The sequence below is a fragment of the Pristiophorus japonicus genome, chromosome 16 (genome assembly GCF_044704955.1).
Source record: "Pristiophorus japonicus isolate sPriJap1 chromosome 16, sPriJap1.hap1, whole genome shotgun sequence".
NCBI lineage: Eukaryota > Metazoa > Chordata > Chondrichthyes > Pristiophoridae > Pristiophorus > Pristiophorus japonicus.
In genome coordinates this window covers 99,513,819-99,538,061 of record NC_091992.1, presented here as the reverse complement: position 1 = coordinate 99,538,061, position 24,243 = coordinate 99,513,819, and the positions used below count along the sequence as shown (strand labels likewise).

Genomic DNA, 24,243 nt, shown 5'->3' with positions numbered 1-24,243 from the left:
TTGATGTTTTTTGTCTAAAGTTTAATTTGTTTATTGTGCCGGTTTTAGTGCCCCCCCCCCCTTTTTAGCCAGGGGGCACTTGTATAATTTGTGTTTTAGTGTCCTCAAAAAAAAAAAAAACCAAGGGGGCACTTGAAAAGTTTTGGGAGTGTCTCTCCCCCTTTAATCAGGGGGCACTTGATTACTGATCACAACTTAAAATAGTTGCATGATTATATTTATCACTTACTCGTCAGCAACGAGTTTACAAGCTTAACAAGTCATAATTACAAGCTTAATTAAGACTAGTGTAAACACTCTTTGTACATACAGTCAGCCCCTCTACTGCCTGTGGGATTTTTACCCATCTTGTCATGTTAAACAAATGTATTTCTGTAGCAGTATTTTATTAAGCTAAAATTTAGTAAGCACCAGGATCTGGCATGTATGATTAAAGTGATCACTCGTTCATCGGCATTTAGTTACAAGTGTAACCCATCAAAACATGTACTTTTCTGCTCGAGGGTAGGATATCACCCCGGAGAGGCTGAGCTGTGGAGCAGTACAATAATGTACCATGTTCATTCTTATCATATACCTCATCTGTGGTTTCTGGCTATTGATAATTTTATTCTGTCAAAATGTGTTTCTGCCATGAATGTTGTGCCATTTCTGAGAATGTGACTTCATTAGTAGATAACCATAGAAAATAACAGCTTTTCTCACATTTTTCATGTAGAGCAGTTTCTAACATCCTAACAAGCAAAATGATGTTCCTTCAGGAATCTTTGAAGTGTTATACAGCATCAAATTACTATTGTATAAAACATGTGGGCATTTAATATTTGTCCGTGCTGATGCAAATCTCTATTGTAGTAAGCAGGTCCTTACCAAATGTATCAGCAAGATTTTTATTTCTTAATTTCAGTAGTGAGACGGAGAAGAATAAAAAGGACACCAGCACTGGAGCTCATTATAAATGTTTTGGAGAGTACAGTCAGTTCATGTGTGTATGTTTAATACAGTTCAAGACAGAAAAAATATAGTAATCATATACCTAAGATAAACTGAGAAGGGACGCTCACAAGAGATATTTTGTTTTTCAAAGAAAAAGATTTTATTTTGAAGAACAAAAAGGTAATCTGCATACCAAGAAAGATAAATGTTCACTTACACTTAGCACAAAGAGTTAGAAGATTAATAAACATAAATACCAGGATGTCTTGCTTTTAGTGATGCAGGTATAGAAAATGATTTCTAAGTGAAATATAAAATATTGCATTTAATAAATATAAATCAACTTCTGTTTTCTCAGTTATACTATTATTTTGAGGTGATTAATGCTTTAGTTAGCCCTCTTCTGCTCTGTTGTAATTTGGGCATAAAGTCCAAATCCTGATCTATAACCAGTACACCAAGTGATTTTACTGTAACGTTATGCATACCTCAGTAAATGTTGCCCTACTGTGTGACTAGCATGACTGATGGGGCAAAGATCATTATGCTGAAGTTGACTAATAGATTCTGTAAAATAAAACCATGAAGGGCAACCCCCTTACCTCGCTAAAGGGAACATAATTAGATTTAACTTTCAGGCAAGTTACTCTATGCACACCGCAAAACCCAATAATGTCGCGTAGCCCTGACCACTATGTTGGTCTTCTTGATCCTGTTAATTTTGAGGAAGTGCAATTTGAAATTACCAGAACAAATGAAACTAAATATGTGGCTGAGGGAACTGGCAGCAATAGGTTAAGAGCAAATTAACAGTAGGATCTGATCACATACATCAAAAGTGCTAAATAATTCTTAAAAACCTTGATAAAGAGAAAAAGGCAAAAAACCCATGTTTATGCAAAAAGGGATTGTATGACCAACTCCTGGCCATCTCAGAGCATTGTAAGGCACGTAGAAACTCCGGGAATCCGAGGGGAAACAATGGCTCTGCTCTGGATGGTGAGGTGTACTTTTCTGCTGTAGGGCAGGGTATCACCCTAGAGAGCCTGAGCTGTGGTGCAGTACAATATGTACCATGTCCATTCTTATCATATACCTCATCTGTGCCTCCTGCCTATTGATCATTTTATTCTGTTGAATGTGTTTCTGTCATGAATAAATATAATATAATCTTGGGCTCCTTATTGTTGGTATTTCTCAAAGTAAGTACTTTAGGATCGGGTGTATGAATGATTTTTAAGGTTTTAAATAATTATTCATTTCAATAAAAGATGTTTCAGAACTCTAATATGCTCTAGATAAGATAGCACCAACCTAATATGGATAGGCACTGAGCTTCGATAGAATGCTTTTATGATAGTTACAGATATACACCAGCAACTCTAAACGTAATGGTATCTAATTAAAGCCCATTATTTTACAGGTGTATTGTATCAGAGGTTAGTTATTTCTGAACATGGGCTGAGAAATGAGGCATTTCCACACTGGGAAAAGTAAGTATGATCCAATTGATGATAACTGGATAAAACAGTCTGTAGAATAAATGGTAATAATGTGTCATATCCCAGATGGGACTGTATTTCCAGCTTTGGGGTCATTTATATGAACGGAACAGACTCCATGGCCCCTGCTGGGGATTAACGTCAGCCTGGGGATGGAGACTCAGTGTGCCAGGATTGTGAGGCAAAATGTGCCATTTCTGACCGCAACTTCATTATTAGATAACCATAGAGACAAACCGCTTTGCTCACATTTTTTATGTAGGACAGTTTCTAACATCCTAACTAGCAAAATAAGGTTGTACGTTCAGGAATCTTTGAAGTGCCTTCTACATCAAATTACTACTGTATAAAACCAAATGTATCAGCCCTTAATCTTAATTTCAATACTGAGATGGAGAAGAATAAATAGGACACAAACACTGGAGCTCATTATAAACATTTTGGAGATCACAGACAGTTCATATAGGGTGGATGTTTGAGACAGTTAAAGAGAGTAGTCATATATCTAAGATAAACTGAGAAGGAACATTCGCAGGAAACATTTGGTTTTTCAAAGAAAAAATTCTTATTTTGAAGAACAAAAAATATCAGAGAGAAGCAGATCATATGAAAGGGACTTTGAAATAAATACTGAAATGAAGCTACATCACAAGAGAAGAGATCAGGAGGTACAGAGCATAGGGAACAGACACATGCCTCTCTCAGAGTAGGCATAGAGAGAACCACCAGGATCTACAAGGGGTGCTTTTACTGCCTTGATAGATCAGTAGTGGCTTTGTAATATGTTCCAGATTGAATATTCTGCATTGTTGTAGCTTGCCCTATGCCCTGCACAACTTTGCCATTCAAAAAGATCTGGACATGGAGATTCCTGGGGAAGTAGCCTTACCTGCTTTGGAGGAAGAGCAGCACAGCATGGAGTAAAGGATCACTCGGAGGATTTCTCAGTGACTGATGCATCATGAAAGGTGGTTATCTACTCCTGTGCTACAAAAGACTCAAGCGATGGAAGTGGCCCTCCTTTCACGGGAGCTTGGTTCTGGGAAAGAACTGCTGCTGGCTAGATCTTCTGCCTAAGTGGCCTGGTGCTGCAGATTCCAGTGTAGCTGCCACATGCTACATTGATTCCTGTAATGAGGAAAAATCTTCCCAGATGTTACCGCAAATAAGGGCTGTAGATTTCAGTCACATCTGTCAGTTGCTGCACATCCTTGGAGACTGACTTCGGAGGCTCAACATAGTTATGATCTTCCTGGAACAACCTTTTCAGGTGTTTACCCATGGGTTCCAAAGCCTTCTCTTTGGCCTCCACTGGGAAGGTGACACATCCTCACCCACTTCCTATTCCTCCAGGTTCCTTATGCTTTGTGAATTACCTGGTGTTACAGTCTCATTTACACTATCTAAGTCCCTTGGGTGAATGGGTCTAAGCTGTTGGAAAAGCAGGCAGTGCCAACAAAGATTTGGGGCAGAGGAACATGGGGTAGGATCTTGCTCCTGCGTGGCCTGGTTTTCCCAATCCTCTTCCTTGTTGTCAGTAGTCGATAAGGAGGGAATTACTGTCCTTCTCCTCCATTTTATTATTCTTTGTCCTCTGTTGCTTTGGTGACTCTGTAAGAAAGGAGTATATAAGCACGCAGGGATACCATGGTGACTTTCTAGGTGTGTTCCCACTCACCTGTAGGCAGCACTGTCTCACCAATCTCCCACTGCTTGAGCAGTGTGCCATCCCAGAATCTCAATGACCTGCATAGTGGGATTGCTCTCTAATGTCTGAGATGCTGCCTCTGGTCCTCTGCCTTTCATAGGCATTGTGCACAAGTGGACAACTGAAGCTATATATCTGGTGGTATCATGCTGTTAACGTGGTTCTGCATGAGAGAATTGCTATTAGGGGAATGGCAACACATGTTTTAAAATCCTGAATTAGTGACCGCCCCTTAAGCATGGTGCAGTATGAAGAGTTATTTGTGTTTCAATTAATTTGAGTGTGAACAGTGCGCTCATGCCAATGGAATAAAGGGATAGCTTCCACTATTACCTTGCCTTCTTTTGTCAGGTCATTTAACTTTTTCTGGTACTGATATGCAGTTCTGGGGGTCAGAGGTGGCAATCAGTGCCTCTCTCCATGTGGCATGCATGACAGCTTTTTGTGGCTTTCTCCTTTAGCCACCCAGCAGAATTTTGCTGCATTTTGTCCAGAGTTGCTGGTCAGTTTCATTCAAATTCGATGTTTATTTTTTCTCCCTCCTTTCCATGCCCTGCTCCAAATATCGGGTACCTCTGCCAGGTACTTAATTTGAAGACGTGCTTTAAAGAAGCCACAAAACCACACATGAGCCCTCTATGACATATATCTGACAGTGATCTCAGTCTTGCAATATGTAGAATAAGTACCAACTACTTCCCCAGGCTAATGCTGCTATTTTCAGTGCTTATAAATTTGCCATACAAATTTCCACCACTCCCTAGTGGAAATTTAATTAAGCTGACTGCACAACACCATCATAAATAACCCTGTTAATTTTCAGGGCCATTCTCTCCTGTGGGCATTTTCTTCCCTTGAAAGTTCTCTTCCAAATCTAGGTGTTCACATATCTGTTTTTCTGCTACTTCTTCCTCTTTAAAAAAAAAAGTCTCTTGTGCTCTGTGTCTGAAAGGTTTGTCTTCTCATGAGTGTCTCTTGTTTAGATTAGAAATAAACTTTTCGCCCCACAAAATAATGTCTATGTGGGACAAATTTCAAGAGAGTTTAGTTGAGTTGGAACCAATTGGCTCCTCTTAATTAAAAAAAACAAGAGCTGGCTCAGTATCAGTTGAGAAGCAGGACTGAGGTTTATTGAACAAAACTGCTTTTCTTTTCAGGAAAGACTGAGGAAGGAAATTCATGTTCTCTAAAGTAGGGACTTTACAGGTGGTTTGTGAGGGAAGTCTACGTACACTGGCCCCGAAATTCACGATCTGAGGAAGGACCGTTACTGCCTGTTTGTGGCGGCCATTCGTCAAAATCGAATGGCCGGCACTTTGAGCTCAACTGGCTGCCCCGACATAGATTCGGCCCGGGAGGTCTTGCAGCGTTGAGGACTACTGCCGACTCTCGAGGCGGTGTGGGGCTTGTGGCAGTAGTGACGCAGTAAAAGTGCGCACCACTGCCGCTCCGCCCCCAGATCTATTCTCAGCGTGAAGAAGCCGTTCTTTAGCTGACGGTGCCCCTGCCAGCTTTTAGGGCTGGTGCAGAGTGGCAGAGATCTTGGAGCCATGGGAGCGGAGAGAGACAAGAAGGTATGATCCAAACCTGAGGATGGGTCGGAAGCTCTCCGGAGTCCTCGAAGTAATAGCAGCTGAGACGGTCTCACAGAGAAGTCCAGTAAGAGATCATCTGGGGGAAATCAGCGAGCTCCGGACGGAGTGAGATCCCGAAGCCAGCTCCATATTGCTCAGCAACGTCCAGGAGCCTCTTCAATGGATCGGAGGGGCTCAGCACAGAATCCGCACTCGAGGGGAGGGGAGAGGGAGAGAGGGAGAGAGAGGAGAAAGAAGTGAGGAAAGGGAATGAGATACAGAATGAAAAAATTTGATTGGAAGAGAGAGAAGTAGAGAAATAGGAATAGAGAAAAGGGGGCAAAAAAACTAGAGAGAGAGAGAGAAATAGAGATCTCGAGATTCACAGAGAGAAAACTGAAATCTCAATCCAGGGGCTCAGACTGGAAACGTCACCCCAGCTCAGCATTCCGCCCAGTAACAAACGGGAATCTGTTCCACCTCCACCGCCTTCAAGGTTGTCCCAACCTTTGTCATCGAACTACAGTACGCAGACCGACACTTGCTTTTGCGCACTCTCGGAGGCCAAACTCCAAGTCATCATCAACACCTTCACCGAGGCATACGAAAGCATGGGCCTTACACTAAACATCTGTAAGACAAAAGTCCGCCACCAACCTGACCCCGCCTCACAGCACTGCCCCCCAGTCATCAAAATCCACAGTGAGACCTTGGACAACGTGGACCATTTTCCACATCTCGGGAGCCTACTGTCAGCAAGGGCAGACATCGATGACGAGGTCCAACACCGCCTTCAGTGTGCCAGTGCAGCCTTTGATCGCCTGAGGAAGAGAGTTTTTGAAGACCAGGACCTCAAATCTGGCACCATGCTTATGGTCTACAGGGCAGTAGTGATACCTGCCCTCCTATATAGCTCAGAGATGTGGACTATTTCCAGCAGACACCTCAAAGCACTGGAGAAGTACCACTAGCGCTGTTTCCGCAAGATCCTGCAAATCCATTGGGAGGACAGATGCACCAACATCAGTGTTCTCGCTCAGGCCAACATACCCCGCATCAAAGCACTGACTACGCTCGATCAGCTCCGCTGGGCGGGCCACATTGTCCGCATGCCTGACATGAGACTCCCAAAGCAAGCACTCTTTTTGGAGCCTCGACACGGCAAGCGAGCCCCAGGTAGGCAGAGGAAACACTTCAAGGACACCCTCAAAGCCTCCATGATAAAGTGCAACATCCCCACCGGCACCTGGGAATCCCTGGCCCAAGAGCGCCCTAAACGGAGGAAGAGCATCCGGGAGGGCACTGAGCACCTCGAGTCTTGTCGCCCAAGACCAAGCGCAAACAGCGGAAGGAGCGTGCGGCAAACCAGACTCCCCCGCCCACCCTTTCCTTCAACCACTGTCTGCCCCACCTGTGACAGAAACTGTAGGTCCCGCATTGGAATGTTCAGCCACCTGAGAACTCACTTTTAGAGTGGAAGCAAGTCATCCTCGACATTGAGGAACTGCCAATGATTATCTTACGTGTGCCTAACCTGCAACTTCACCTCAGTGTCTCCCCTGTGGCTGCCTCATGGGTCTGGGAAAGTTGTTGTGTTCCCTGTGTGAAAGCTACAGATGTCCTTCTCGGATGCCCTCGAGCAGCTTTGGACCTGGAAGGTCCGGCTGAAAACTGGTCAACACCCTCCTGGGAGGGTTCAGCCTGACTTGGCTCGGGCGAGGCCATGTGTGGAGGCACTGGCGGAGGTCTGGGGCCAGGAATGCTGCAAACCGGGGGGGGGAGCGCATCATCTGTATCCTGGCCTGAGGAGCCTGAGTAACTCACCAGGGGCGGTATAATACCACCACCACCAATCTGAGGGAGCACAGGTCGGTGCTGTGGTGTCACACCGGAAGGTCCTCTGTGGCCCGTGGTGGACCTAGCCGCGAAAGCAACACTGAGGGTCTTGGGGGGGGGGCATCCAGCTGAGACTGCATGCAAGCAGCCACAGTCTGAAAGCTACCAGATATGATATCACTTAGATGCTCTGTTGAATCTTGCAGATCCGCGGCCATCCTCTCCAAAGCAGCACTGGTACGCTCGTTCCCTCGTGTCTGTGCTGCAATGGCAGCTGCCAAACACCCTACGGGTGAATTTCCCGTGGGAATAATGTCCCAATTAAGACTGCAAACGTTCAGGTTTGAAGGGCTATTAAGACTGGAATACTTTTTTGTGGCCAAAAAGCTGAATATGGATCCAATAGCCATCGCAAACTTTGTGGCGCAAATCAGGGAAAAAAAGGCCTTAACACCACCAGTTTTCTGGCTGCACTGAATTTCGGCCCACTAACTCTGGTTTTGGTGGAGTTACGTGGACGTTTCTCATTCTGGATTGGTTTATGTTCTTTTTTTGTCTTCCTTCTCTGTTTCTGTTCCTGTGTTTCAAACAGCCCCTCTTTTGACCTTTTCCTGAAACTTAGACAGTTAATATTCACAATTTATTTTTCTGCTCGCTGCAGCCTTTTTCTGCTAAGACTTTTATTTTTCTTTGCATCAGGAGAATATAAAGTTGTTCCCTCTTCTGGTTGTGTTTCTATAATAGTGCCAGCTGGGCTGAACCACTTTAGATCAACCTTGCCCTCTCTATAATTTCTCGTGTAGTGCTCCGAGGTATCCCAGTATTCCTTACCCAGTAAATTAAATGTGATTGTCGACAGAGATGTCATGGCTGTATGTTATCTGTCGTTTTCTTTAAATAAAGTGTTCTATAGAATTTAGACTTTTAAAAAATAAAGCAAAAATGTATATAATTTTCCTTTTTGTGCTTGAATTTACATTGTAAATTCCATTAATTTTCTGTACCTCACTTTTCCATTTCGTTGGGCACTTTCCCCCGTTTAAAAAAAAAAAAATTGTTTTGACTTGCATTTTCTGTGATGGACAGTTTTTGTACATCTTGATTATTGTTCTTGTGTAACCGTAAGAAGGTTTGAGATATGTGACATTACCCAACTTATTTTGTTCAGAAACCAAGGGTAAAGAATTAAAGTTCAGGATACCAGCAAGGTTGAAAGAGCAAAGGAGAAGATGAGGTAAATTAGAAAATGATTGGGTGATACTAAGGTTGTGTTTTAAAAGACTTGAGATTGTAGGAAGAAGGAAAAACTGAGGAATGTAAGGAATTCCATGGTTTTGAAATCCAAAGAAAGAATGTTAGAGTAGGAGACTGTGTGAGGAATCTTGATTACAACACCGTGGGAATGTAGGGATACGAACAGCATGGAGTTGTTGTCCTTGAATCTTAGAAGGAACAAGGGAAGGGATTCAGAGAAGCACTGACTGTAGTAAGAACAACAAAAGATACAAAAGATTATGAGAAAGAGAGAAGTTAGAGTTAAGAGATATTACCTATTACTTGGCAAGCTTTTTTTCTCTATCCGGTCTGTGAGTGCAAGAGAGTTATGGCTCTCTCCAGATATGGTAAAAGCCTTAAATGGACTTGGGTTTTAAAGGGAATTCAGCCTCATTAGCTTAAATCCGGAGAAATTCGTGTTCATTGTGAATGTTGGCGTTGTCATCGCAACAGGAGTTAACGGCCGCGGAAAATGGCCAGAACGCCAAGGAGACTAAATTTGTCTGGGGGGCGAATGGAGATTGGTGGCTCTCCTGGTGATGTTAGTAGAGATGTCCAAGGCAAAGTTCCTGTCCTGAAGCGTTGCAGCTTTTTACAGCCTCTGGGAGGAAGGCTGTGGAGCTCGCAAGGAATTGTGGGCAATTAAATGGGCTTTGAATTAAAGGGGTAATGCACTCAGAATGAATACAAATTAAAATTAAACTGCTGAAAGAGTGCAGTTTTCAGCCCTTACTGCCTTTCAAAAAAAAAAATTTACGTTAAAAAGTCCCAAATGTGATTATTCAGCTCATAAAGCTCTTCCGAGCTTCAAAACATGGGAAAACTGCTTCAGCACTAATGCAAATGGCTCAGCGAGACTGGGAAGGGGCACCCAGGGTCTTGCATGCAGCACTGCAGCTTTGTTCTGGGGTCAACACTGCAAAAATGTACCCGCAGGGGCCAGGAGGCTCTCCAGAAAGAAGGATGTGGGACTATATCACTGAGGCCGTCACTGCCAGCAGTGTCGCCCCCACCACCTGGCTCCAGTGCCCAAATAAGCTTCATGACACTCCTAGCCATCAGCTCCTCAAGGTCGACTAGCAAGGCCATTTTACACTGTCCCCCACTGAAAGTCAGCAGCCTTCCACCAGCCATGCTGCAGCCACTGGGGGGTAGCACTGCATGACATCACTAGGATAGGCAAAGGCACACATAAGACAGTCACTGAGAGAATGCATAAAGGTGATGAGTTAATTTCTTGGTGTTATATTGGATGGACAGATGTATAAAGTTGGATTGGATGGTTTGCTTTGTGGTGGCTTTCAAGTCAGCATTGTGGCCAAGAGGATGCTGTGATGGTCAGTAACAGAGGGGAAGGTAAGCTGTGGGACAAATGTGGAAAGGGGAATTGGGGTTGTGGTCACTAGTACCCCAGACGAATGATTCCATCCTGGATATCCCAGCCAGAAAGGGGCTTTCTGGGTTGCATCCTTCCTTCTGCTTCCTCTTCTTCGGCTTCTTCCTCTTCTGTGTCTTCCTCATCCCTCTGCGAGCGGATGCTCTAAATCTGAAATGACAGCATAAAATGATGTAAATACTTAGCTGGTTAGACAGCATCTCAATCTGGGACGTGAACTCTGTTTCTCTGTCCATGGATGTTGCCTGACCTGCTGAGTATTTGCAGCATTTTCTATCTGCTCGGAGATCTTTTTTTTTTACCAGCCGAGGCCTTGCAAACATCCAGCAGCACTCCTTACACACTTCAACACATTTAACATATATTGCAGCAAGCCACTACTTCAATAAAATAAAAAACAACCCAGTCCAAAAGCTTAAATCCAAAATTACCTGAAAGATGTGTGTGTTTCTTTAAGGGTGCTGACATCACCACTGTCAGGTTTACCTGACTTGCTTAGGACAAAGTGCTGAATTCAGCACTGGGTCGAAGTTCAGAGTGATGACATTAAGTCGGCGTCGCACGCCGATTGACGTCACCACGCCACCATTTTTTTCCTCCAGGGTGTTGCCAGTTACCGGCAGCGCAAAGAGAGGGAATAAAATGGCGGCCGCCATGGGACCCGTCATCAATTGGTGAAAGAGCAGCCACCCGCGGTAAGTCGATGAATTTCTAGCCCTTGATAACTTAAATTTGATAACTAAATATATTACTTTATCTGGAGCGAAATGTTTCTTATTGGTATACAATTTAAAAAATTGGGCAAAGTTCTGTGTGACATTGGTCCTTTCAAGGGTGAATAGTACCTTTCAAATGGAGTTGAAATTCTTTGACAAGATGAATCTTCTTTTTCAGAATTTTCATTTTTGCTGATCCTGATCTTATCTCTGAAGAAGTCTGTAATGCTCTTTGCAATGAGATCCCCTCAATGAACCCAAATGAGATGTCCACTGTTAGTATGGGTCATGTTATAAAACACACCATACAAGCAGCCCTGGGAGAGACCTGTAATATCAGCAGACTGGATGAGGTCTTGCAGGTCAGTATGATGTTCAAAATAAATTTTTTAATTTATAAAGTATTGAATACCACAGTTGATTTTAAAGGGCTAGTTCATATCTGCAGTCGAGTCTTTGGATATTAAAGTCTGTTCCCTTTATCTGTTGTACTATTCCAAATAATTAAACTTAAGACAATAGCACACCAAAATAACACTGATACAAATGATATATAATGAGTGTACATTTCCATGGGGGATTCTCCCACTTGTCTGCCATAATTCTAGTGTAAGAGCTGTTTACGCCATTTTACTGAGGTTTCTACGGCTCTTCTGGCGAAGTTATGGCAGACAAGTGAGAGAACCCACTATATGTATATTGACATTCACCTGTGGCATGGTACAAGCGGAGTCAAGACCAAATTTAGTCTTTGGGAGAAACAGAGTTAGAGAGTGGGGGTAGGGTATGGACCATGGCACACAATCCCCAATTTAAATCTGTCTTTTCCGTTTATTAAGTTTATAGAACACAAAACAAAGCCTATAACAGGTATGTAATGAGATCACATTCTCTCGCATACACATACATATTTGTCTTATAACATTCATGTGAATTTTACCCCAGTAAAGCTTTTGAAATTTTCCCTCTAACTTTTCTTCAAATTTTGAAAAACCTTTGAGCAGAAAATGCTAGAATCTATAGAAAAAATATTCCCCAGTATAGCTGATTGAATAGTTGTGATGGATGCATCCTGAGAAATGAGCTACAATCTATGCTCAGACAGCACAATCCAAATTCAGCCCACAGCTCTAACTAAAAATGTTAACTCCAAGCCCAGGCTTTTGGGAAGGCCTGAAGTCTTCAAGTAAAAAAAATTAATGAAGCCATTAAAAGACACAAAAAAACACTTTTGTGGCTAAATATAATCATGTTGTTGTGAAATTTGTTATTTTTTGACTATTCTACTTAATTAAGCCTTTATTTTGAACATTAGAATTTTTAAATTACTGAGGTGAGGAAAAAGGCTGATGGAAAAAAGATTCATCAGAAAGCATTTGGAGAGAATTGTGGGTGACATGTTTACTTGGGTGTTTTGAAATGTTGATATAGAAATTTATAATAGATAAAATTGACACAAAAAGTATGACAAAAAATCTGACCACAGGAGGTCAAGTGGCACAGATAGGAAGTGCGAGATGTAAGACTTTTAGTATATTACAGATTGATAGATAGAGAGAAACACGCACAAAACCAGGAAAGAAATAGGCCCTCTAAGTTTTCAGCCGTGTGAGATTGTTTCCTCCCTGATGTCTCCATGAAATGTGTCAAATACAACCAAGAGAGGGCAGCAAAGTGAATTTGAACAGTTGGATTCATTTTCCAAGCATTTTCAAATACAATTCCACAAATTAGCTAAACTGAGATATTCCTGTTCGGATGAGGTGACGTAGGAGAGTATATTTTTCTTTTACTCACTGGTTTATAATTACATTTTACAAAATAAATCTTTAACTTCATACATAGAAGAAATATACTTCCGGTGTCCCTGACGACTACGTGTGCGGAAAGTATATCCGCCTCCAGCTCCTGACGGTCCGCGTTGCGGAATTGGAGCTGAGGGTGGATTTATTCTGGAGCATCCATGATGCTGAGAATGACGTGAGTAGCACGTGTAGCAAGTTGGTCTTACCGCAGGGAAAGGGTCCACAGCCAGCTAAGAAATGGAAGACCAGCAGGAAGAGCAGTGCAAGGAAGGTAGTGCAGGGGTCCCCTGCGGTCATCCACCTGCAAAACAGATACACTGCTTTGAGTACTGTTGAGGGGGATGACTCATCAGGAGAGGGCAGCAGCAGCCAAGTTTATGGCACCGTGGCTGGCTCTGCTGCACAGGAGGGCAGGAAAAAGAGTGGGAGAGCGATAGGGATAGGGGATTCAATTGTAAGGGGAATAGATAGGCGTTTCTACGGCCGCAACCGAGACTCCAGGATGGTATGTTGCCTCCCTGGTGCAAGGGTCAAGGATGTCTCGGAGCGGGTGCAGGACATTCTTAAAAGGGAGGGTGAACATCCAGTTGTCGTGTTGCACATTGGTACCAACGATATAGGTAAAAAAAAGGGATGAGGCCCTACGAGATGAATTTAAGGAGCTAGGAGCTAAATTAAAATGTAAGACCTCAAAAGTAGTAATCTCAGGATTGCTACCAGTGCCACGAGCTAGTCAGAGTAGGAATTGCAGGACAGCTCAGATGAATACGTGGCTTGAGCAGTGGTGCAGCAGGGAGGGATTCAAATTCCTGGGGCATTGGAACCGGTTCTGGGGGAGGTGGGACCAGTACAAACCGGACAGTCTGCACCTGGGCAGGACCGGAACCAATGTCCAAGGGGGAGTGTTTGCTAGTGCTGTTAGGGAGGAGTTAAACTAATATGGCAGGGGGATGGGAACCAATGCAGGGAGACAGAGGGAAACAAAATGGAGACAAAAGCAAAAGACAGAAAGGATGAGTAAAAGTGGAGGGCAGAGAAACCCAAGGCAAGAAACAAAAAGGGCCACTATACAGCAAAATTCTAAAGGGTCAAAGTATAATAAAATGGCAAGCATGAAAGTTCGGTGCCTCAATGCAAGAAGTATTCGGAACCCAGGAGAGGGCTCTGAGTTAGTTAGAGTGGGTGAGAGCTCAGATGAACAGGACCCCAAGAAAGAATGCAAAAGGCAGGAGGCAACAGAGCAGAGTAGCACTGGGGTAAGTGTAAACCACAAGGTGGCAGGAAGGGACAATATGTATGAATATAAAGGGGCTGCAGGAGGGGTCAAAACTAAAAATCATGGTTTAAAAACTAGTATTAAAACACTCTACTTAAATGCACGCAGCATTCGAAATAAAGTAAATGAGTTGACGGCACAAATCATTACAAATGGGTATAATTTGGTGGCCATTACAGAAACGTGGTTGCAGGGTGGCCAAGACTGGGAATTAAACATACAGGGGTATCTGACAATTCGGAAAGATAGACAAGAAGGGAAAGGAGGTGGGATAGCTCTGTTAAAGAAAGGATGATATCAGGGCAGTTGTAAGAGACGATATTGGCTCTAATGAACAAAATGTTGAATCATTGTGGGTGGAGATTAGAGATAGTAAGGTGGGCGTAGTTTATAGGCCCCCCAAATAATAACTTCACGGTGGGGCGGGCAATAATCAAGGGAATAATGGAGGCATGTGAAAAAGGAACGGCAGTAATCATGGGGGATTTTAACCTACATATCGATTGGTCAAATCAAATTGCACGGGGTAGCCTTGAGGAGGAATTCATAGAATGCATACGGGATTGTTTCTTAGAACAGTATGTTACAGAACCTAAAAGGGAGCAAGCTATCTTAGATCTGGTCCTGTGTAATGAGACAGGAATAATAAACAATCTCCTAGTAAAAGATCCTCTCGGAATGAGTGATCACAGTATGGTTGAATTTGTAATACAGATTGAGGCTGAGGAAGTAGTGTCTCAAATGAGCGTACGATGCTTAAACAAAGGGGACTACAGTGGGATGAGGGCAGAGTTGGCTAAAGTAGACTGGAAACATCGACTAAACGGTGGCACAATTGAGGAACAGTGGAGGACTTTTAAGGAGCTCTTTCATAGTGCTCAACAAAAATATATTCCAGTGAAAAAGAAGGGCGATAAGAGAAGGGATAACCAGCCGTGGATAACCAAGGAAATAAGGGAGAGTATCAAATTAAAAACCAATGCGTATAAGGTGGCCAAGGTTAGTGGGAAACTAGAAGATTGGGAAAATTTTAAACGACAGCAAAGAATGACTAAGAAAGCAATAAAGAAAGGAAAGATAGATTACGAAAGTAAACTTGCGCAAAACATAAAAACAGATAGTAAAAGCTTTTACCTATATATAAAACGGAAAAGAGTGACTAAAGTAAATGTTGGTCCCTTAGAAGATGAGAAGGGGGATTTAATAATGGGAAATGTGGAAATGGCTGAGACCTTAAACAATTATTTTGCTTCGGTCTTCACAGTGGAAGACACAAAAACCATGCCAGAAATTGCTGGTCACGGGAATGTGGGAAGGGAGGACCTTGAGACAATCACTATCACTAGGGGGGTAGGCTAATGGGACTCAAGGTAGACAAATCCCCTGCTCCTGATGAAATGCATCCCAGGGTATTAAAAGAGATGGCGGAAGTTATAGCAAATGCATTCGTTATAATCCACCAAAATTCTCTGGACTCTGGGGAGGTACCAGCAGATTGGAAAGCAGCTAATGTAATGCCTCTGTTTAAAAAAGGGGGCAGACAAAAGGCAGGTAACTATAGGCCAGTTAGTTTAACATCTGTAGTGGGGAAAATGCTTGAAGCTATCATTAAGGAAGAAATAGCGGGACATCTAGATAGGAATAGTGCAATCAAGCAGACGCAACATGGATTCATGAAGGGGAAATCATGTTTAACTAATTTACTGGAATTCTTTGAGGATATAACGAGCATGGTGGATAGAGGTGTACCGATGGATGTGGTGTATTTAGATTTCCAAAAGGCATTCGATAAGGTGCCACACAAAAGGTTACTGCAGAAGATAAAGATACGCGGAGTCAGAGGAAATGTATTAGCATGGATCGAGAATTGGCTGGCTAACAGAAAGCAGAGAGTCGGGATAAATGGGTCCTTTTCAGGTTGGAAATCGGTGGTTAGTGGTGTGCCACAGGGATCGTTGCTGGGACCACAACTGTTTACAATATACATAGATGACCTGGAAGAGGGGACAGAGTGTAGTATAACAAAATTTGCAGATGACACAAAGATTAGTGGGAAAGCAGGTTGTGTAGAGGACACATAGAGGCTGCAAAGAGATTTAGATAGGTTAAGCGAATGGGCTAAGTTTTGGCAGATGGAATACAATGTCGGAAAATGTGAGGTCATCCACCTTGGAAAAAAAAACAGTAAAAGGGAATATTATTTGAATGGGGAGAAATTACAACATGTTGCAGTGCAGAGGGACCTGGGGGTCCTTGTGCATGAATCCCACAAAGTTAGTTTGCAGGTGCAGCAGGTAATCAGGAAGGCGAATGGAATGTTGGCCTTCATTGCGAGAGGGATGGAGTACATAAGCAGGGAGATCCTGCTGCAACTGTATAGGGTATTAGTGAGGCCGCACCTGGAGTACTGCGTGCAGTTTTGGTCACCTTTCTTAAGGAAGGATATACTAGCTTTGGAGGGGGTACAGAGATGATTCACTAGGCTGATTCCGGAGATGAGAGGGTTACCTTATGATGATAGATTGAGCAGACTGGGTCTTTACCCATTGGAGTTCAGAAGGATGAGGGGTGATCTTATAGAAACATTTAAAATAATGAAAGGGATAGACAAGATCGAGGCAGAGAGGTTGTTTCCACTGGTCGGGGAGACTAGAACTAGGGGGCACAGCCTCAAAATACGGGGGAGCCAATTTAAAACTGAGTTGAGAAGGAATTTCTTCTCCCAGAGGGTTGTGAATCTGTGGAATTCTCTGCCCAAGGAAGCAGTTGAGGCTAGCTTATTGAATGTATTCAAATCACAGATAGATAGATTTTTAACCAATAAGGGAGTTAAGGGTTATGGGGAGCGGGCGGGTAAGTGGAGCTGAGTCCACGGCCAGATCAGCCATGATCTTGTTGAATGGTGGAGCAGGCTCGAGGGGCTAGATGGCCTACTCCTGTTCCTAATTCTTATGTTCTTATGTTCTTATGTGCTAAAGGGATCAAGGGGTAATGGAGAGAAAGCAGGAATGGGGTACTGAAGTTGCATGATCAGCCATGATCATATTGAATGGTGGTGCAGGCTCGAAGGGCCGAATGGCCTACTCCTGCACCTATTTTCTATGTTTTCTATGTTCTATGTTTCTGTACCCCAAGGGTTTAATTTCCCATAAGAAACTAAATGAGAATGACCGCACTATTTTCCAGCCCCTCCTGATCCTTCGCCCTGTTCTGACTGCTGATGACATATTTAGTAGCTTTCTATTTTTGATATTTTGACGCATGCTTTCTGCACGTCTCTGTGGTAGTCTAGGGGAATTTGTCAAGTGTCAGAGCAAAGAGTCTGCGAGCGTTGCCAACTGCACCTTATTGACCAGATATCTTTCTTCTCCTCCCCCTTTGAGATATACTATGAAGAGAATTCTGTTACTTTTCATTTTAATTAAATATTTGCAAGAGTACAGAAGTTCTAATGCGAACATAAATTCACTTCAATTGGAAATGTTATGACGTGGTTTGCAAATCTGGCAACCTATTGTGCTTTCTGGAACTCATGTTCAAAATGATTTCTTCTCTCTGATGACCACTGAAGGTTTCAAGTGGAAATAATTCCAAATAATCTGAATCAAATACTCATCAGGTGATCTCAACCCAACACTCTGTAGTCCACAGTAGAAAAACTGTCTCAGAATTTCCCTAATTGAATGTCATTGATTGGGTAGAAATGGAAAAATAATGAGACTGGCACTGCAACAATGAGGATGCTCTTGCCTTTGAGGGGCATGGGAGTTAAATATGGAGTAGTGCTCCTGGTACTCTGCCAGTGCTGCCATTTTCAATGCCATTAAGTTAAGGGTACACAGGCTTCATGTTCTCACCTCCCTCCTGTCTGATCCTGTTTGACTACCGGTAGTCAATGCCTGATGCCCTTCCTGACCCAGTGTTGGACAGAGGCAGGACAGCCTAGGTTTCAAGAAATTCTTATCCTAAAATTTGAGAAGTAAATTTATTGTTAAAAAGCACTCAGCAAGGCTTGATGGTATATCAAGATGACATTAAGATATAGCTGGCAATGCCATTAATAATAATTCCTGGCATATTTAACAGATGTTTTTTAGCCTTTTGAAGAAAGTGAGGAATGACAACGGTAATCTTTTATTTGTTTGATTTTGCTGAAGAATGTTAAAAAAAAATCATATTCATTCTTTTCATTTTTTTGTGTTGGTTCAGTACTGTGCACTGAGGCAGAGATGAGAACAATGTAATAACTTTGCAACACATAAAGCATCAGCAGCACTTAAAACCACATTGTTCAGGACTTGGCTTGAAGGTGCGGGCAGTTAATTTATCGTAAATGCTCGGTTTGTTTTTTTAACATTGCGAGACGCTGCATCACTTAAATTACCACTTCACAATATAATTGTTTCTTTGTGGCACCGTGTGGGTTTTTGAGAAGGTCATACATTTATCCTGGTCACACCTCCAGTTGTGTGTATGCATTCTGAACTATAGTCTCCATTTTGTGTATGTCGATTGACTGACTCGGCAATATGTGGGTGACCACCACAAAATCTGCTCCATCCACGAAAGTTTTCCGCCATGGCAAGACTGATATCCTTACGGCTTTACTTTTTCTCTGATGCAGGCTCATTCTTTTGGTGCGTGACTAAAGGTTGTTGACTGTTTTGAATTAATTATTATAAGCACATGATCACAACTGACTATTAATCGCATTTTTCTTTCACAGAATAAACCCTACAACGTGATTGAGCACTATTTCCAAGAAGTGGTTGCTATCACGGAGAAGTCTTGTTTTTCATCAGAGGAAGTGACTACAGCCCACAGGAAGCACAGTAGCAGGTTGCAAGAACTTTACAAGAAAATAATTAGCTCTGCACAACAAGGTAGGTGAGGATCGATAGTTAGTTCATGACATCATCTGAACAGAGTTTACTGAGAAGTATACCTGTATTATCAAAAAATATGGTGAAGATTATTAAAAAATATTCACATATAATTCACTGAAAACTTTGACGGCTTGAGGCATAATGAATCAGCAAAGTGCAGTAAATTGCGCAATGGTAGGATAGACATTTTCTCCCCTTTTGCCCCTACTATTCATTTTATGATTCTTTGAATCAGCAGTCTTAGGCAGGCATCTCAGGGATGCATCAAAGGAGGTATGCCACTTATACAAAGAGAGGGAGTGAATCCATGTCTCTCTTGAAAGTTGAAGGTAATGCGTGTAAGCAAAAGGCTGGAATCGGGTAGTGTGCCCCTTCTGTTAACAAATTAGGGCCCCTAAAATCCACCACCTTCACTCCAGTTGGAGTTCACTGGAATGGCCACAAACTCAGCCAAACTCAGACTGCCAGGCTTCCAGACTTCAAGACTTCAGTCATGGACTCTGTAATGGCCTAAGCGGATGGAGCCTCTGGACAACTCTACAGTGCTATTGACGTCACAGAGGGGCAGATGGGAAGAGACTCAAAGGCCAGATTTCCCACAGTCTGGCCGTAAACCAGGACCCAGCATAGTGATAATGGAGGTACGCCTGGTCTTACCAGGCAAACCAACTCAGTCCTCAGAGTAAGTGACACTCTCACCTGGGGGGGGATCCAGGCCAGGGACAAGACCATAGATCCAAATGCAATGGCAAACAGCAGAGGCCCACATTTCCTGACCCTGCCGCTTGACCCTGTGGACATTGGTGAGGTCAGCAGCAACCACAGGCAGACAGATCCCAGCAATTATGCCCGGAAGTGGCCCCAAAAATTTTTAGGGCCAAGATTTGGCTGCAGAGGGGTGAAATGAAGGGGAAAATATATATCTTCCAAAATATAGATAAAACTCTAATAGCTTGTTTCCAAATTATATTGATGTAGAAATCACTGTGTGTCCAAACACTTATTGTATTTGCATAGCATAACCTTGTTTGCTATGCCAACAGAGGTATATTCACTTAATTCAAATGTGTCAAACATTCATATACTATCATATCTAAGATAGAACTTCCATTTATATAGTGCCATTTTATGGCACAAATGGCCTTGCATCACAAGTGTTTTGAAAATTGTTCCCTTAGAACGTAGGGCACTGAAGCAGTTTTTTATTGATATATTTTAGTGGCTCCTCCAGGTGAAAGGCTCCAGAATATCCTACTGCCAAATCCAGATATCAGTTTTTTCATGTGGAAGGAAGATGACCTACTTTGTAAGTGTATTTTATTCTGATGCTATAATGTCTATCGTGAAATGTACTGTGCATGCTTGGTTAAAAAAAATTGATTCCATGCAACATACAGAAAGGATTTGAACCATTTCCCTTTTCAAATGTACAAATAAGAAAATGTTTATAAAATGATAATTAAATATATAATGGAATGGAAGGAGGGAGATTTTTAATCTTCTATTTTCTAGATATAGGACATTGCTGTTTGGTAAACTTGTCTTTGAAGAGAATTTGTCAGACTCATAAACTCAGCATAGTACAATGACTCAGTCAGTGATGCCTGATGCCATTGCATCATTGCTTAAACCTGTTGTGGAAATCAAGTTTAAATACCAGTATCTGCTATAGTACTTGCTCACTATGATAGGGCAGCTGCAAAGTTCATAGACAAACGTCAGAAACTGCGTCTGTTCGGTGTATCTTCCTCCACCCCCTCCCCAAATTAAAAGAACACTTCCCCTTTTAAACTCCCTGAGTTAAAGTGCATCAGTGAGCTATGTTCCTTTTTAACCCCAATTTATGAAAAAGCACATTACTAGACATTACCAATGTCACATTAGACTGCATGTAATTTAAAAGAATGACTTACACCTTGCACGTATATTACATCTTATCAGATCTCTCAAAACTGCCTGAAAACACTCCACACGCAGTGGATGACTTGAAAGCCAATGATTATTATGTGGGACAAAGCAGTCAATGGTCTGATTCCTGTATAAAAGATTCTACAATATCAGAAAAAAAACCTGAACATTAGCTGAGTCAAACAATTTGGAAATGAGATGAAAATCTTAGAAAGGCTAAAAGGGCTCAAAACAAATAAATCTCCAGGAATAAGATGAAACGGAAAAAGACCTAGGGGTCTCAGGGGACTCAACACGAAGCATATCCAACCGATGCGGAGCAACAATCCAAAAAGCGAATAGGATGTTGAACCACATAGCCAAAACAGTAGAATAGAAATCGGAGGAAATAGTGTTCAAACTTTATAGTGCTCTGGTCAGAGAATGCACCTTGAATGCTGTATTCAGTTCTGGTCACCAAGAAGCAAAAGAAACATTCATGTGCTAGTCACAGTGCAGAGAAGAGCTATGAAGCCGATCTCTAATGTTAGGGATCTGAGTGATGAGGAAAGATTGGAGAACTAGTGCTTTTCAGCTTAGAAAGGAGATGTCCAAGAGGTGATCTTATTGAGGTATATAAGATTAATACGGGTGTAAAAAAAAGTGAGCCCGGAATATTACTTTAAATTAAACTGTGAGCATAGAACAAAGGATCACAAGTTCAAATTAGTGAAAGGTAATTTTAGGACTGATATCAGAAAATTCTTCACAGACAGCGATTAACATGTGAAATAAACATCGAAATAGAGTTGTGAAGGCAAAAATTCAGCAATCATTTCAGAAACTATTGGATGCTACTATGGGGGGAGTGTTAGGATCACTCTAGATTGATGAATTAAGATGCGTCAATGATCTTTCTTATCCTCAATTATCTTATGATCCCTTGGGATGCTCACCTAGTATTCCTTATGATGAGATTTGCTGAATCTTGAGACTAAAGAAACAATTACTATAATTATTGCTTTGTCAGGTACTCCTCCTGTCTTTGCTTTCCTTAAAAATGAATTCTCTTTTATGTAAAAAAAAATAGCATTGGGAATAAATACTTTTATGTATTTCTTGCACAGATAGAAAAATGTGGGTTATGTTCAGTGTAGACCTTGTCACATATCCTTGACACCCTGCTAGAATTGGACTATTTATTAGGATTGCATTGAAAGTCATTGTCTCGGGAAATCAATTACCATTGTAGTGTGGGTCTGTATCCCAACTGCTGTTACATATTGTAGGGACTCGCAACGATGTACATCAGGAATGGACCATGTAGGAACATTGGCAATGAGTGGTTAATATTCCACCCTGCAACCCAGGCATTCAGTGAAGTAATTTATTTTTTTGCCAGCTCTAATAATGCTTCTTTTCCAATGCTAAAATCTTAGCTGTTCCATTAAATACTTTTGCCTTTCTCTCGTTTCGCCCATTGTGAACCAGTGTTAGTTATCTCCCAAAGATTAGCTGTATGAATTCTTGTACACAGAAGTTTTGATCAAAGTATTCCCACCACCCCACCTTAAACAACTATTTTTCCTCTTTTGGTCTTTGCAAACCACTCCTCATTCTTTGACAAATCAAATGACCACTCTTGGGTGTCTACCATTGCACCATAACTCATTGGTAAAAGGTTCAGGCGACCGAGATACTTTGATTGATATGTTCATGTTCTTCTGAAGTATCTTGCCTCTGCTCAGTTTGCCTCCTGATTAAAACTTCTGCGGTCTAGTTAAGAAATTGCTTCTCATTGTGTACAAAAGTTAATGAACTACATTTCCTCAGAACTGCTAGATTGTCATTTTTAACACTGCTTTAAATCTTTATATTCCTGAGAAAGTAAGGTAGAAGAAGTCATTAAGAATAAGACAAGTATCAAAGATTAAACCTCCTGAAATTTGATGTAGATAAATGCCGAGCTTTGCCATCATAATTTATGATGTCAATGTTCTGCTCCTTGGCTTAGGAGTTGCACCCAATCTGTGCTAACTGGTACACCATAGTTAATTTATCTAGGGCATAAACACGTGATGAAGGTGGCCAGAAAACCGGTGACAGACATCAAGGAAGCTTCCTGCCATTGTCAACTTTGGTGCTCTGCAAAGTTAATATGCACTGATGGGGAGAATCGCCCTTCTCCTCTCAACAAGCCCGGATTCAACAGACGGATACCATGGATAAGTTTCAACGACTTTTAGTTCCAACACGTGAAGGGGAACATCTCACTTCTCAGCCGCCTGAGAGAGGATCTCCACGAGCTGTTCAAATTGCACCTTAATTATACAGGTTTTGACACGAGTGTCCTCGTGGACAGACCTTAACAATGACATTATTGGTTGTACCAACACATGATTAAATAGCCATTTGTTCCTTTCTTCCAGGTGTCACCGACCTTGTATTGTTATATGGTTATTGTTATGTATGCAACCCTATGTAACCAGTATTGTACCACTACCTGAGGGCGCACCTGTTGGAGTCCCAAGGGATCCCAGCATCCCTTGGGACCACTGCATATAGGCAGGCCTCCCATGCTGTACTGGCACTCTGGAGTAGTATAAAGGAACTAAGGTCACACTTACACATGTCTACAGAACTCAGTTACACCATCTTATTATGAACATAACAACTGGCGACGAGATAACGAACCATCATGTGAAAATGTAGAGAACTGTTGGTATCCTGGAGAAATTCTCAGAAGGGGACGATTGGGAGGCCTTCATGGAGCAACTTGACCAACACTTCATGGCCAACAAGTTGGAAGGGGATGAGAACGCTGCCAAACGAAGGGCGATCCTCACCGTCTGCTGGGCAACAACCTATGGTCTCAAAGAATTTTCTCGCTCTGGTGAAACCAACAACAAAATCATATGAAGAACTGTGTATGCTGGTCCGGGAGCACCTAAATCCGAAGAGGAGCGTTCTGATGGCAAGGTATCGATTTTATACATGTCAACGGTCTGAAGGCCAGAAAGTGGCGAGCTACGTCGCCGAACTAAGGCGCCTTGCAGGACATTGTGAATTCGATGGATTCCTGGAGCAAATGCTAAGAGACTTTTTTGTGCTTGGCATTGACCATGAGGTTATCCTTCGCAAACTATTGACTGTCAAAACACCGAACCTGAGCAAAGCCATAACGATAGCCCAGGCATTTATGTTCACCAGTGATAACACCAGACACATTTCGCAGCATAAAGAGGTTTCGGCAAGCACTGTACAAAAAGTAACGTCGTTTTCAGGCAGGAATGCACATGGCAGAACGTACATGCCTGTAGCTGCACGACCTCACATGACTCAGAGTCCACCATCAAATGTTAATGCGAGGCAGTTAACACCTTGTTGGCGCTACGAAGGTGATCATTGAGCCCATCAATGCCGCTTCAAACACTATGCGTGCAAAG

At 42.3% G+C, this 24,243-nt stretch overlaps 1 protein-coding gene across 3 annotated transcripts in view; it reads left to right on the top strand.

Moving 5' to 3' along the window:
- The window catches only part of LOC139226678 (phosphoinositide 3-kinase regulatory subunit 6-like), a 149,885-nt gene that overhangs the window by 68,022 nt on the left and 57,620 nt on the right, over positions 1-24,243 (top strand). For all 3 annotated transcript variants that reach the window (XM_070857600.1, XM_070857601.1, XM_070857599.1), the window contains 4 exons: positions 2,360-2,429; positions 11,122-11,305; positions 18,751-18,907; positions 20,130-20,216. In XM_070857600.1, the coding sequence (XP_070713701.1) occupies positions 2,360-2,429; positions 11,122-11,305; positions 18,751-18,907; positions 20,130-20,216 (498 nt within the window). The remainder of the gene's footprint in view (positions 1-2,359; positions 2,430-11,121; positions 11,306-18,750; positions 18,908-20,129; positions 20,217-24,243) is intronic.